Here is a 14,146-nt window from a genome sequence, read left to right as displayed (position 1 = left end):
GCGTTCACGTGGACGAATACCACGGGTATTTTAGTAATTTTAGAACAAAGTTTTTGTTAATTGTACGATTATTTTCGAATTGATCTAAGATTCCCTTTATATAATATCATTTCCAGACTTTACTATTTATTCTCCTCTGCTAAAATCCACCGCTTATTAAATCTAGTTTTTAAAATGAAACAGGTATGCACGTCGTTATAACATTATTTAATTTTAATCCGTTCAATAAACGCGTTGACAAACAACTCTTTCTTCGATTCTGGCAACTCGCCACATTATATTGAGAAATTGATGCTGCCATACATTATTTTCATTTTTATATCGAGTCTTTCTGGGAATGGGTGGGGCCCTGTGACGTCTCATCGATTATATTATTGCATACCAATGAAAACTAATTATAAATAATATGGTTATAAATATTGAATAAAAGTTTTATCAAAAATCGTTTTGGAATGGCTGGGTACATCTTAAAACTTATCCTATTGTAATAAATAATCACTATGTAAATTATTCCGATATCAGCGGATGTCGCCACTGCATAATCAAAACCTTATTGTAATGTCTACATTTTCAAACTTCGCGTCTTTACTTATAATATATTAACACTGGGTCGTTTTCTAATGATCATTTAACGAATAGGGGATAGTTCATAATGGCAGCAAGCACAATTAAAAGATTTTGTGGCGATGGGCGTCAGAAACACCTAAAATCGTGTGACGTCATTTATGGACGATTCCTAGCCAGGAGATCTCCTTTACCTTGCGTTCGACCGGTAATTCTGTTACTACCTACGAAGTACACACTTTGTATCATAATATGATAATATATGTATTGTTATATTATAATATATATAGTTCGCTTTACCTAACCACTAGAACTGCTGTTCCCACGAATCAATATTATTCAAATGATTGCATGTCGGGAGATAAATAGGTATGTAATTGAATGATATTCTATTCTAATAAAATGGATGATATACGTCAGTAGTCCGTGTTGAGTTTTGCAGTACGATGTCATTATGTCGCCTTAGTAGCGTGAAATCGCAGCGAACACGCCACACTTAACGTGACTTTGGCTTTATCAAGTGAAACCTAGCGTGGCTTTGCTACTGTTCGTGTTTTATACGCGTAGTAAAAAAAAAACTGAATCCGCAACTGCTTGTATTATTATTACAATATACACATCTATTCATAAAATTTAAAGATTCTCATCTGTATAAAATCTCTTTGTATAATACGGTACTCGAGAAAATTACACACAAACGTTGAACCCGATTTCCTCAAATATATGAAACAGTATATTTAATTACATAATATATATTTTATCACTATATAGGGTTTTTTTTTTCATAACCTAAAACACTATAAGAACACATATTATATGGCTTAGAAAAGAGTTTTAGGCTGCGAATATGCCAGTACGTTCTTATTGTGAGGCTCGCATTTGTCTTGAATGTAATCTGCAGACTTCATTTTTTCTCTCTGCGAGCGAAAAACTTTGAAGGGGGGGAGCGTGCCTATGAATATTTCATGGCGTAAACGTGGCCACGTGAAAGCCTCCTTGAGATCCTCCTTTTCATCCTACGTTCGTCGGACCCTTCCCCACATTGCTATCTATAGGCTGATCATATCATTCGAAAACTTGTGGTTATTTTTATCTTGAAATAAGTAATTTATTTACTATTGCTATTATTCATATTACATAATTGATGCAGTGAAAAATTAAAGACATTTAATATATTTAATAGAAGAAAGAGAAAGAGGGAGGCGAAGATTATAATTATTAGGCATTAAAGACTTAATATATTGAAAAATAATACACGGTAGGTATTACCGAAAATAATAATATGCTCCAAACAGTAGCAAGTACTTACCCAACGTATTTTCAACAGGCTTTTCATAAGCCCGACGCGGAGAAACAGCTGTTAGTGGAAAAAGATTATCAGGTAGGTAAATCGACCATGCAAATTATTAAGAGTATAGTAAAATCTTTGAATTAAGAGAGAAACCGTACTTTCTACATTTATCTCTCGATTCACTCGACTAGATGGGAAAATCTATTCCTTGGGTAATCGATTTCCCAGTAAATCCAAAACATCGATGGTAATATTTTTAAAAACTACACACCTGTCATATACTTTACACTGCACATCTTGAACGTTACAGATTACAATCGCGCTGGTAGGACTACTAACAGCATTGCCAACTAAGCATTTTTCTTGCCACATCTAGTATTGTTTAATAGGCGTCGGGCGTATAGCTTTAAATCTGGCGTTTTTCAATACCGTAAACAGAATGACAAATAAAAATAACATATTTTTTGAAATGTTAGTTTCTAGATCTAGACACTTAAAACCTCTCGGTAATAAATCATACAGGGTATTGTTACTATCAGGGTTTTGAGCCGGAACTGAACCGAAACCCGGAAAAACCCGTTATTTTTGTCCGTAACGATAACCGTAACCAAATCGGAAAAAATATCGTTTTTTTCGGCTCGGTATAATATGTACAAACTCCCCACTTCTGTTGTCGTTCAGTTATCGTAGGCGCAACACGTCTTACGTCTTACGTCTTGGGTCTTGGCCCTTGGACTCTTAAGTCACTGACTACCATTGACTCAGAGCTAACCCGAAAACCATTATTTTTTTCGGAACGAAACCCGGAGCCTAACCGATATATTATATTTTTTACTTGAACCGGAGCGAAAACCGAAACGAAAAAAAATAACGGTTCGAAGCCCTGATTGCCATTAACTGTATATTAAATCTTTCCAAATATATACAATATATGCAATACGCCACCCGGTTAACATAGCTTCGTTAAAATGAGAGTCAACAAAATCATCATAACGTTACAGATTAGTTGTATCAATGTAGATTTATCGAATAATAAAGAAGCCACTCATAAAAATCATTAAAGTTTTTATTTAAACAAATTGCTTTCAATATTCAGCGATAAATGCATTGTATATATTATTACGAAAAAAATGTGTAAAGCTCTACTACATGTTGTTAGTCATGGCAATGTTTTATTGATCGAAACTCTTGGCATGCAGTTTTTCTTCGCACCGAGAAAAACTTGAATGTGACTCGTCGTGGAGTTTCCCATTTGGCGCGATTCTGAGAATGTTTACACGAGCTGCCCCTTTTCATCATTTTTTTCATTACACTCGTGCTATATTATATCTATTTTACCTTATAGAATGCGTGATCTATTTATAACTTGGGGGTTCAAGAGGGTGATATGTGGTGCTCTGTTAAATGGAAAATAATATTATAAGAAAGTCTGTTTTTTTAAGTGTACTTATATAGTATTTATTATTTTAAGATTATTAATGCATTCAATAGCACATTGACTTGATTATTCAAAAATAACTAAAAATTGAGTCGATTGAATGATTGATATTGAATATTATAGGTATGTCGGTAAATAATTAAATATCTCAGAGATCCCATCCATATCTACCTATTAGAAGTAGATGGATATTATTAAGTTCGTCCCCTCACGTCTCTTACATTTGAGGAAAAGTTTAATTATTAGCTATAAACCTGCTTAATATTCATTGAAAACACGACTCGAGTATGGACGTGCTTTTATTTAAAATTACTTTAGTTTTCTCCATGGGGGTGTTTACATAGTGACCTGACCTATTAGTATGTTCAAAATACCTTACAACTGTTAATAGACACGTCAAATTCAGTATGGAAAATTAAATAAACAGAACACATCAACTACCTCATGGAATAACACACTAACTCTAAATTATCAACTTTTCAGGAGAGCAAAAAAACCAACCAAAAAAATGTGTAGCAAAATCCGTTTATTTTATGCAAATATTATTTAAATTATAATTTATAAAAAATATAAAAATAATAACAATACGTTGTGATACCAACTACAGGTGGATTATTATTCCATGTTATTTAAGATATTACAAAAAAATTTATATAATCATAACTCTACTTACGAGTATTATTTTTAAAAGTATTTTGGGTGTTTTTCGAGAAAAAAATCCTGCTGGCTGGTGTGGTATTTGTTTCTATGCAACAATAGCTCAAAAAACATAAAACACACTATTTTGAGTTGGTGTGTTATTCCATAAGGTAGTCGACATGTCCTTGTTAGTTTGGTGTCAGTCGATTACATTCATTTTGCGAAAATGTTACTAATCTTGTTATCTGAAGTAACAAGGGAAAATATCGTAGCATTATACATGTGCACTATCTAATACATAAACAATACATACTAAAGAATATCTAATACATATTTTTTAATTGATACGTTATCATTATAAGCAGCTTAGTATTTTTCCAACTCTCCGCTATTCTTTAAAATTGTAATGATTTTATAACAGGTCGAAATAACGAAAATTCGTATAGTTCTGAGACTATATTTTTATAATAAATAAAATTGGTAACCCTATAGTTCTTTTACTTATTATATAGCATTATTATCAACATAATAATATAAAATCTACGCAAATTCCATACAATGTGTGGCTAACTTTTGTCATCGTCGTTTGTATGCAGAAATATGCTATCGGAACCGCGACCCTAGATTAGTGGCCTTAGGTCTAATTATTTGTATTTGACCATTGTGATGGGTTAACATTCGATATTGATTGGGTGTTTTCTTTGTTACAGTTGGTATTTCCGGAAGATTAAGAGGATCGAGGCAGAAAAGAAGCTGCTATTACCTGAGAACGAACATGGCGCCTTCCTCATCCGCGACTCCGAGAGCAGACAAAACGACTTTTCACTTTCCGGTAAGCAACCTATTTCTCATACGATACCTCTGTCATTGTTATTAATTCATTGGTAACGTCTTGCGATTATGTAGTTATAGGTATAAGCCAGTTGCGATAGTGCGATACATTATCTAATATTGTAAGCTTTACTTGTCCAGGAACAATTTAATTGCAAACATAGTATGCAATTAGTTGAGTCGTTTTTTGTGACCCAGGATTCTCCTTTCAGCATCTTCTGGCATTATGCACACTGACAACAAATACAGTTAATTCTCGCTTATATAATAAAATAAAGTAAAGATAAATTTTGAATATTATATGTTTGTAAACACCCGTAGTAGATGCATTAAATACTCACCATTAATACATTCAGTAAGCGTATTAAATTTTAATTACCCGTAAGCAGTGGAACTATGTAACGTGGTAATTTTATAAAATTAACCAATGTGAAAAATACCTTCCTGCCTCCTAAATAAAAAAAAAACAAACAAAGTTATAACCCATAGTCGGTAAATTGAACGTATCAATCGCGGCACCACAATAGCGTTTTTAAGAACATTGTTAATATAAAATTTATACCTATAATACCAATGGTGACAACTGACAAGTCTTATCTATGAAAATCTTATCTTTAAAATATATATTATAACAAAGTAAAATATATTCACAATTCCATAGCGTATTACAAACGACAAAATGTCCGTATCCACTATTCAGGAATCCAAATCATTCTAAACAAAGACCGTCGGCCGCTCACGCAACGCATGGGCTTAATTGCAGTTATTTCAAAGTCACCGACAACTTGATTTCGGGTGTATGTCATGTATGTATACGCATATATGCATACAAGAGGTTTAAATGTTTAAGCTTGTTGTATTAGGTAGCGTGTATTCGTCGAAAATCAAAAACTACATTATAACTCTTTATTGTCCAGTATTTTGTTCAGTTCTCTCAGCAACCCCCCCCCCCCCCCTGTTCTGTGCAATTTTGAGAGCCATCAAGAGAGAAAGGCCCGTGATATTATTTGTTATTACATAGAAAAAGTGTATGATGTCAGTGTTTGGTCCTTCAACACTGTCCACAACGAGCTGTTGCTGATTTTTTGCTCAGTTCTCTCAGCAACCCCTCCCCCCCCCTGTTCTGTGCAATTTTGAGAGCCATCAAGAGAGAAAGGCCCGTGATATTATTTGTTATATACATAGAAAAAGTGTATGATGTCAGTGTTTTTCAACACTGTCCACAACGAGCTGTTGCTGATTTTTTGCTCACTGAGCGCTTTCGATGTTTGGGTCTAACATAATAATATGATATGTACGTACATACAGTACATACACTAATTAGAGTTAGATAATTGGTCTAATTTCGATAATGTTATCTTTATTTTCAATGTAGCTTTGTTCTTATTAAATTTGTTTGTTTTCTCCCCTGGCAGTCCGCGACGGAGACACGGTGAAACACTACCGCATCAGACAGCTGGATGAGGGCGGTTTCTTCATCGCGAGACGCACCACCTTCCGAACGCTCCAGGAGCTGGTGGAACACTACAGTAAAGACGCAGATGGACTATGCGTCAGCCTCAACAAGCCATGTGTACAGGTGAGAAATGATTGAGCACGATACAATTAATTAATCTATTTTTTAACGTCGTGCAACTGTTATTGACAGGTTATAGATTTTTATCTCCATGTGGAGGACAATGGAGTATTTGGACCTCCACAGTGTGAACGCTACTTATTTAATACATATATCCATTTATTCGCTCAACCCCAATAATTTGGATGACCGTAATGAACTTGATTATTTTGTAAGAATATCAGTAAATGTCAACGTAAATTGCTCCAGAATTTTGTATCTAACAACCATATACCCTAACCTCGCCGAATATGTATTTACTTAATAACCATGTGAATCCTGGTAGATACCAGTGGCGAATGGTGACTTTTGGAAAGAGGTATGCTGTGAAAGAAAAAGAGCACACTTGTCAGGTATACTCACGGGAAATAAGACGATAATACAATATTACTACTAATGAATAGGTACACAATAATGTCAACGTCACACTAAATCGATGAAATTTCAATAGCTCACTGACGGACGATATAGAATTTAGCAAGGAATATACATAAATTATGTATATTCCTATACCTACACGTAACATACGCCCAAAAATATCTCATCGGTAAATATTCTCAACAGCCCAATATGACAAACAACTAAACAAAAAAATAATATACTTATATGTTCTATGACTGAATTACATGATAAATAATAATTACTAGATAAAATTATTAATTATTTTTAAAAAATATGGCGTGATTGCACAAATAGGAATATTTTTTTTTAATTATCGCATTATTAATTATTATTATTTGAATAAAGCCCCAAAGCGACAGTCCTCGTCACTAAATATATAAGCTTTGCGTTATAAGGCTATAGATTCATATGAATAAAAGCAGACTGCCCCGATGCCCTTGAGAGTCAGTTCATACAATAAGCTCAGCAAATTATTCTCGAGTAAATCGATATTAATTCAATATTTGCTAGAGGCGCTGGTTTGTCACTTATTATTTATTTATTCTACATTATTCTGACGATAGATGGCTCTCATTTATATATGTATTTTTAATATCAATTATTATTCTGACGATATACTACCTATTCAATTGGTTCCCGCACATTTTTTTATATAAGTATTTAAATTTAAATACTTTCTATCTATTTTTCTTAGAAGGTAGGCTTCAAATAATCGCCTACTATGGAGCCTTCGCCACTGGTAGGTACAATCAATATTTTGAGACCCCTCCTTCAAAATTCAAAACTACAGTAGAGGAATTATTTATTATTTAATTATAAAAACCTCTCATATAATTTAATTATTGGCTTCAAATTATCTGTTACCTTATAAACGAGTAAAAATATTCTAGCTATAGGTACGTTGAAAAAAATCCTTCATATTCATTTGTAGCAGTTTCGCACGTTTTACTGTAAAACACCTTGCAAGTTATTTATTACATTTATTTAACTATGATTATTTAGAATATTTAGATTAAAAGAATCACAGAAAAACACAGTTGGTACTTCATACGTATGCTGAAGCTAATGGCCCCACCAAACCACACCCAGTCTTAATCAGGCATATAACGAAACCATACGCTTATATGTGAAACATTAGTATTTTCTATGACTGAAAATGTCTCAGGAGCAGTTAGCCAAGACTAGAGTAGCAGTAAGCAGCAGATTAGGAGCAGTTAGCCAAGACATGTCACCATGCACTGAAGTGTGCTTTAACTAAATGTACATGACTTTTACTAAGTTAAGATTGCCCATGTGAGAGAGGACCACATAAAAGCAAAATTAAAAATTGTAGTAAATTACAAAAGCTAATGCAAAACTGTTGAACAATTTATGGCGCCGCAAATTTTATGAATGCAATTAAATTGGCCTTTGTAGCGACTAGGTCGGATGGTCCCATGGGCCCAACAGCTGATTGAACCGACTTCAGCAACTCTTCCCTTCCATACATATTTTTAGACATAGGTAGGGGTACGTACGTAAAAACGGATCTTTCAATGCACCGATGTTTAAAATCTTTTTTTGTTCATTGGCTACCTACTTATTCCTTGTGTAATCGCCGTGTCCTGCAAAGAATTCATAATATGAATGATGTTATAGTACAAAAAATGTAAGTCAATCACTGTTTGAATTACATATTACGTATTATTAAAACAATACTTAATAACGTATGTACTACTTGCTATCAATTTATTCTTATCGGATGGCCTTTATAAAATCACAGTGAAATATGTTTGTCGGCTTCTACCTATATAATATTTTGGATTTAGGTAATAAGTAGGTATGTGTAAAAAATAATTTTATTGAAATGAATTTAATGAATTATTTGAGGTGCATATTTAGGTGAGCGTTACATTTTGTCATCGTTGTCAATTTTTCTATAGTTTTCTCGAGATACCAAACTTCCTGAAATCGTGTTTTTTTTATCTTATTTTCCATCGATAATATTAAGATGTTTGGCGCCACTTTTAATTTATCTTGAATTTTCTACTACAGAGACGAGTTAATGCGATAATATTGTTTTTCGTATCGCTACGTACGCCTCCGAAAACTTATCATATCTGAAAAGTAATTAAATTTATAAATTACATGACATATTTTATTTTCTCAGCCTGCGCAACATTTTTGGGAATGGACGTTCATAAAATATTCAACCCGCTACTGTAATGAAATTAATTCACATGTTTACATACTATATCTTCAAAAGACAAGGGAAAAAATCGACGGAGCTGTATATAAAGTAGTCTTACAACCGTAATAATATTACGAGGGTGGGTCAATAAGTCCTTAGAAAAGCCGACAGGTGGCGCGACTAGTACTGTAAGCGGTTTGTTTTCATGCAGCGGCACTGCCGATTCAGTATGCTGCGAAGTTTCAATCAGATTGGTCGGGTTGTTGTGTGTTTCTCGTACATTTAAAAATTGTGGAAAATGGAAAAATGGAAAATGGAGAAAATTGAGTTTAGAGCTGTTATTAAACATTTTAATATAAAAGGGTTAACAGCAAAGGAAATAAAAAATGAGTTGGATTTAGTTCACGGCATATCTGCTCCTTCACTTGCAACTATTTATAACTGGTTAAATGAATTTAAACGTGGTCGTACATCAACAAAGGATGAACCACGCTCAGGACGTCCTGTAGAGGTGACTACACCAGAAATGATCAATAAAATCCACGATATGGTGTTAAGTGACCGAAGATTAAAGTTGAGTGAGATAATTGAGGTTACAGGGATCTCAAAAGGTAGCGTCATTTCTATTTTACATGACAAATTGGGCATGAAAAAAATTTCTGCAAGATGGGTGCCGCGTTTGTTCACAGTCGACAATAAACGCAATAGGGTGGTGGCCTCTAAAGCCCTGTTGTCGCTCATGCAACGCAATCCGGATAAATTTTTTCATTGCTTTGTGACTGTAGATGAAACATGGATACACCACTATACTCCCGAGACGAAAGAACAGTCAAAGCAGTGGATTGCGAAAGGCGAACCATGTCCAAAGAAGGCGAAAACCGTAAAATCAGCTGGTAAGGTTATGGCTACTGTATTTTGGGATGCACGTGGAATTATTTTCGTTGACTATTTGGAAAAAGGAAAAACAATAACAGGGAATTATTATGCATCTTTATTGGACCAGCTAAAAAACAAAATTGAAGAAAAACGGCCTCATTTAAACAGGAAAAAAATCCTCTTTCATCAGGACAATGCCCGTGTTCACACATGTTTACGATCAATGGCTAAAATTGAAGAATTGAAGTTCGAATTGGTCGACCACCCACCGTATTCGCCAGATTTAGCCCCCAGTGACTTTTTCCTTTTCCCAAACTTAAAAAAATGGCTAAGTGGACAACGTTTTTTTTCAAATGAAGAAGTCATCGATCGGACAAATGCTTATTTTGAGGACCTTCCGAAAACTTATTTTTCTGACGGTTTAAAAAAAATTGAGAAACGTCTAACCAAGTGTATTGAGCTCCAAGGAGATTATGTTGAGAAATAAAAAAAAAATACAAAAATAAAAACTGTTTTAATGCTTTTTTCTAAGGAATTATTGACCCACCCTCGTATTATATCCATGCATTACATATTGTAATTATGGGAGATTGATCAAAGTAGACCAGAGAGACTAGATTTTATTTAAAATTGACACGTTTTTAACAAGCGACGAAAACAAAAAAAATGTTTCGACTTGCACTTTTTCTAGGTGTCTTTATAATTTACAAGTTTTTGGGCTTTTTCAAGATATGTGTCTTCAATAAATAATACATACAGAAGTTAGAAACACCTCGTAAACATAGTGCCGGACAGGGCTTCCATCCATCGGATTCCGGCGAATGTCCGTTGCGAACTTTACCACCTACACCCTTCCTAATTACGACGGAATTCTTATTTATAAATAGCCATACAATTGAAGGGCTTCTCAACGTTCTTTAATATTGGTTTAATAATAACTATGTATGTTCAATAAAGAATGCGACATCTCGTGAATTATTCGTTGAACAAAATACAATAACACTTTAAATAGTGCAGTCATTAAATAATATCTGCAAGGATATTATCTGTGTCTTCTTCTTCGATGGCGCTACAGCTCAACCGCCTTAAACCGCCCTCAACCTCCTCCACCGCCGTCCTCCAGCCGGAACGGTCCTCCACACGTCTTTTCCAGTTCCTGATTTTTAGCATCTGGTTGGCAATTTTTGTAATGTTATCACCCCATCGTGTGCGTGGCTTTACCACTGGCCTTCCCCCTCCCCTAGGTTTCCTTCGAGGATCTTCTTCAGTATCAGTGACTCAGGCATGCGCTGGACATGGCCTGCCCAGTTTAGCCTCTGGTATTATGTGTGTCATTATTAGCTTAGTGGTAAGAGCCCTATTCCGGCACACAAAAACGCAGATATTTTCTAGGATTTTTCTAGATAGATGGATTTTAAGATTTTTCGAAATTGTGTATGTTCAATATAATTCTACATTCTCAGGTCTTGGGTATACGTTTTATTCAAGTCTGTTTTCCTAATGACGTACGTTCTAAGTGATGTCAAAATACATTGTGTATCACTGTATCACTGAAGGAATTCTATTATTCTTTACCTAGTTAATTGTTATGCTTTGCGCGTCTGTAGCTAGGTTATATTATTATATTTTCTGGAAGGAAATGTCAAAAACATAACGTCATAATAATATCCTTCGATACTGAAGGGTCATGGTGAATAGTAATTAATTGTAAATAACACTTTTGATTGTTTCCTTAACCCCGTTTCATTTTTTTACTACTAAAATGACGACACGATTAAATCATACTACTTTGTCACATCAATACAATGAAACATTTTTGTTTTTCTTCTATGATCACAGTGTATTTTTTACTGAAATATAGGTATAATACCACTTTATTATGCCGGTTTTATTTTCCAATTATGTAAATTATTTAGAAGTAGGGTAGAAAAAATGTGTTATAGTCGTTTTCGTGGCTATTATCGATATGGTAACACAGTGCGAGATTTGGAGCTGTATTTCTAAGCATAATTAAACGAGTAATCGTATATATTTTTCTACGGTGTCTTCATAATAATATACTGTAACGTGTAACATATGGACGCTTATTTTTATTTAATTAATGAGTAAAAAATATTTCACAGCAATTTATCGTGTGCACAATTTGTCTACTGGCCGGCGCTCCATTGGCACGCAAGTCAAGACGATTTACTTTACAGTCTTCGGACTTTTTTTCGCGTGGAGCACCCCAGATCTGCGGACTTTTTAATCCGCAGACCAGGCTCGTTGGATTTCAAACATGTTTGATATTTTACCCTCCGAGTTGCCAGACTTCGTCCGTCGATCACTATGCAAATTCGATTTGACATTAATACGCAATCATTCGGACTGAAAAAAAATCTGTAATCGTTTTAAAAATTTTCATTGATTAATTTGTTAATTTACACATTATAAAATTAGAGATTTATCAATTATTTTTTTATTTGTATTTATGAAATTCATAAAAGAAAACGTAAAACTTGTGTTGTTTTCACTGTTATATTATTTTATGCAAGTCTACATATAAATAACACAAAATTATAGGATTATCGGAAGACATTACGATAATCGCAACTTTTGACAGCTCGACTTTTTTATTCGTTCGTTGATCAGCAGCAGAGCATAGACAAATCGGACGATTTATTGTCCTTGGACTTTTGGCTCGCCAATGGAGCGCTGACACAAGTGTGTCGTTTTTTAAATTGCATCATGTCGTTTGTATACTAACTAAATTCTGTATAAATCGATATCGTGGTGGTAAATGGTTCTAACTGCAGTTTTTGTTATTTTTTTAGATTTATTTTAGGAGATGTTCCTAACGGTTCGAATTATTATTTTGTTGTGACAGAGGCATACGTGGTGTTGCAAATTTAAAATGCGATAGCTATAATAATATGATAAAATAATTTTAACACAATAGGTGACATCGAATTAATGAACACCGTTGTGTATTTAACAGCCCACATGCTCAGCGTACGTCAAAATGGAGCTTTTATGCTATTTTCAAAGCATGATCCTGGACATTCCTTAAGCGTTGTAGATAATCTATTTACATAATTTTGAAGCCTTATTATCCTTTATATTTATTTTAAACATTTGATGACTGCATAAAGTATTTTTATTACATAAAATAGTATATTCTTTTAAACCTCTCGCTCTAATGTTTTAGAATATAGTCATATTTCAGTACGTCCATGTGAAGTGGTGTTAAGATTTTTTTATAATTAATAATTTTTGAAAGCATTTATAAAACCATTAGTAAAATTTATGTCGACATTATTATAGTGAAATATTTACAATAAAAAATTATATTGATAATCTCTGTGATCCCAAATTTGACAAGAATTAGGCATTTTATTATTCAAAAAATGGGCAAGTTTACACATTTAAAGATACTTTTAAAGATACTGATTATAAAATAATTATGTCTTTGACCATTCAAATGTGATAAACATTTTACGAACGATGTTTGCTTTATAATAATTATTGACCTAAGAATAAGGTAGTATTTTTTTGAAATACACCATTTCTATATTTCCCAGTGGCTAAGCTACAACATACGGCCGTAGCCATAAATTGACAAACGATAAATGAAGTAGGGAGTAAGATCATGGTAACGCGCGTGTTTGAACATGTACCTAACCGATTTTTTTTTAAACGGTACATTTTCAAACACGCGAGATTATTTCGAGGGCTTAGTGTCAAACAACACTATCTACAAAAGTGCAACTTTACAGGAGAGCCAAAAATCGTTATTTTAGATTCTTGTAACTCAACAAGGGAAATGTTTATTTAAAACCTAATGTTAATATTTTATAATTTATTGTGTATTGTACATTTATCTTGCTTATGATGACGTTAAAATTTATAGGGATAGTTTTTAAAAAATATGAAAACAAGGGTAACTTATGTAGTTAGCGTTAAACTTTACTGACGATTTAATAAGAAATTATAAAAGATTGACATAACGTTGTTTGACTATCATGTAGCCGTAAATGTTAAATAACGTTATCTCAAAAAAAAAAAAACACTTTTTTGTAGATAACGTTGTCTGACTTTAAGCACTCGATTTTACCCGTGTAGGTAACTACTCCGCCATAAAAAATGTTTCAAACCAATATGATACTCAACTTAATACTAATCTAATATTAGTTTTAATTCAAATGTTACTACTGGAGCTAATTAGCACCAATGTAATTTTATTTTTATCGTAGGGACTCAATCAGGCAGTGCCTCGGGCATCTATATATATCTTAACCCGCCACTGCATAAAATTGACGCTAATTATTCTTATTTTTATAT

General features: G+C 33.6%; 1 protein-coding gene across 2 annotated transcripts in view; it reads left to right on the top strand.

Annotated features, from left to right (window-relative positions):
* Src42A (Tyrosine-protein kinase Src42A) overlaps positions 1 to 14,146 on the top strand; it is a 167,318-nt gene that overhangs the window by 142,657 nt on the left and 10,515 nt on the right. For both annotated transcript variants that reach the window (XM_085943766.1, XM_085943765.1), the window contains exons 2-3: positions 4,643 to 4,764; positions 6,179 to 6,342. In XM_085943766.1, the coding sequence (XP_085799892.1) occupies positions 4,643 to 4,764; positions 6,179 to 6,342 (286 nt within the window). The remainder of the gene's footprint in view (positions 1 to 4,642; positions 4,765 to 6,178; positions 6,343 to 14,146) is intronic.

This window comes from Rhyacophila brunnea, unplaced genomic scaffold (genome assembly GCF_057557595.1).
Source record: "Rhyacophila brunnea isolate RB1 unplaced genomic scaffold, BYU_Rbru_1.0 scaffold_16, whole genome shotgun sequence".
Classification (NCBI taxonomy): domain Eukaryota; kingdom Metazoa; phylum Arthropoda; class Insecta; order Trichoptera; family Rhyacophilidae; genus Rhyacophila; species Rhyacophila brunnea.
This window is presented reverse-complemented; position numbering and strand designations above follow the sequence as displayed.